The sequence below is a fragment of the Palaemon carinicauda genome, chromosome 13 (genome assembly GCF_036898095.1).
Source record: "Palaemon carinicauda isolate YSFRI2023 chromosome 13, ASM3689809v2, whole genome shotgun sequence".
Classification (NCBI taxonomy): domain Eukaryota; kingdom Metazoa; phylum Arthropoda; class Malacostraca; order Decapoda; family Palaemonidae; genus Palaemon; species Palaemon carinicauda.
This window is the reverse complement of record NC_090737.1, coordinates 69807705-69808767: the sequence shown is the minus strand read 5'-3', so window position 1 is coordinate 69808767 and position 1063 is coordinate 69807705. Positions and strand designations below refer to the sequence as shown.

Here is a 1063-nt window from a genome sequence, read left to right as displayed (position 1 = left end):
GCGACGTATTAGGACCTTGCCTGATCTCTTCGAAAAATCGGCAAGGGCTACCCAGTCATGGCCGGGCTGGGTTAAAGAGGCAAGCTCACAGGAAAATATCTGAGGATAGGATGAGTGTAGCAACCCTGAATGTGGGGACAATGACTGGAAAGGGGCGAAAGCTGGTTGACCTCATGGAGAGAAGGAAGATTGGAGTGCTGTGTGTGCAGGAGACCAGTTGGAAGGGAATTAAGGCAAGAGAACTAGGCGAAGGTTGTAAAATTTATTACAGTGGAGTAAATATGGAAGGAAGAAATGGTTTAGGAATAATATTATCGAAAGATTTGAAGGAAAGTTTGATTGGAGTTAATAGGAAAAATTACAGAATTATGAGCATAAAGCTGGGACTGGGAGCAACAATAGTTAGTGTGGTGTGTGCCTATGCCCCACGACCTGGATGTACAGAGAAGGAGAAGGATACATTCTGGGAGGAGATGGACCAGGAGCTTGAAATAATTTCTGCAAGGGAAAGGGTAATTATGGGAGGAGATCTGAATGGTCACTTGGGAATTAGTAGGGAAGGGATAAAGAGAGTGCACGGAGGTTGGGGTGTGGGTGAGAGAAATGATGGGGGAGAAAGAGTGATTGATTTTGCAGTGACTTTTGACCTAGCAATGATCAACACCTTCTTTGAGAAAAAGATTAACAAACTGATTACTTACAGAAGCGTGGCAGGGAGAGCCAGATAGATTTGTTGCTGTGTAAGAGAGACCATCTGACGGAGGTTAAAAATTGCAAGGTGATAAATGGGGAGAGTGTATCAGCAGAATACAGGTTAGTGGTAATTGATTGTAGACTAAGGAATTGGAGGAGAAGTATAAAGACGAGAATGGACCTAAAGATTAAGTGGTGGAAATTGAAAGAGGAAGAACTGAGAGTCTTGTTTAAGGAAAGAGTGCTGAAAGCAGTAGAGTTACATGAGGATGTACAAGGATGGTGGACCGAGAATAGTAAAGTGATTCTAAGGATTGGTGAGGAAGTACTTGGAAAGTCATCAGGAAGAAGACCCCTAAATGATATAGAA

At 43.0% G+C, this 1063-nt stretch overlaps 1 protein-coding gene across 1 annotated transcript; it reads left to right on the top strand.

Annotated features, from left to right (window-relative positions):
- The first annotated feature begins 368 nt into the window (after nt 1-368).
- LOC137651643 (craniofacial development protein 2-like) lies at nt 369-728 on the top strand. Its single transcript, XM_068384862.1, has one exon. The coding sequence runs from the start codon at nt 369-371 to the stop codon at nt 726-728; it is 360 nt and encodes a 119-aa protein (XP_068240963.1).
- The last annotated feature ends 335 nt before the right edge of the window (nt 729-1063 follow it).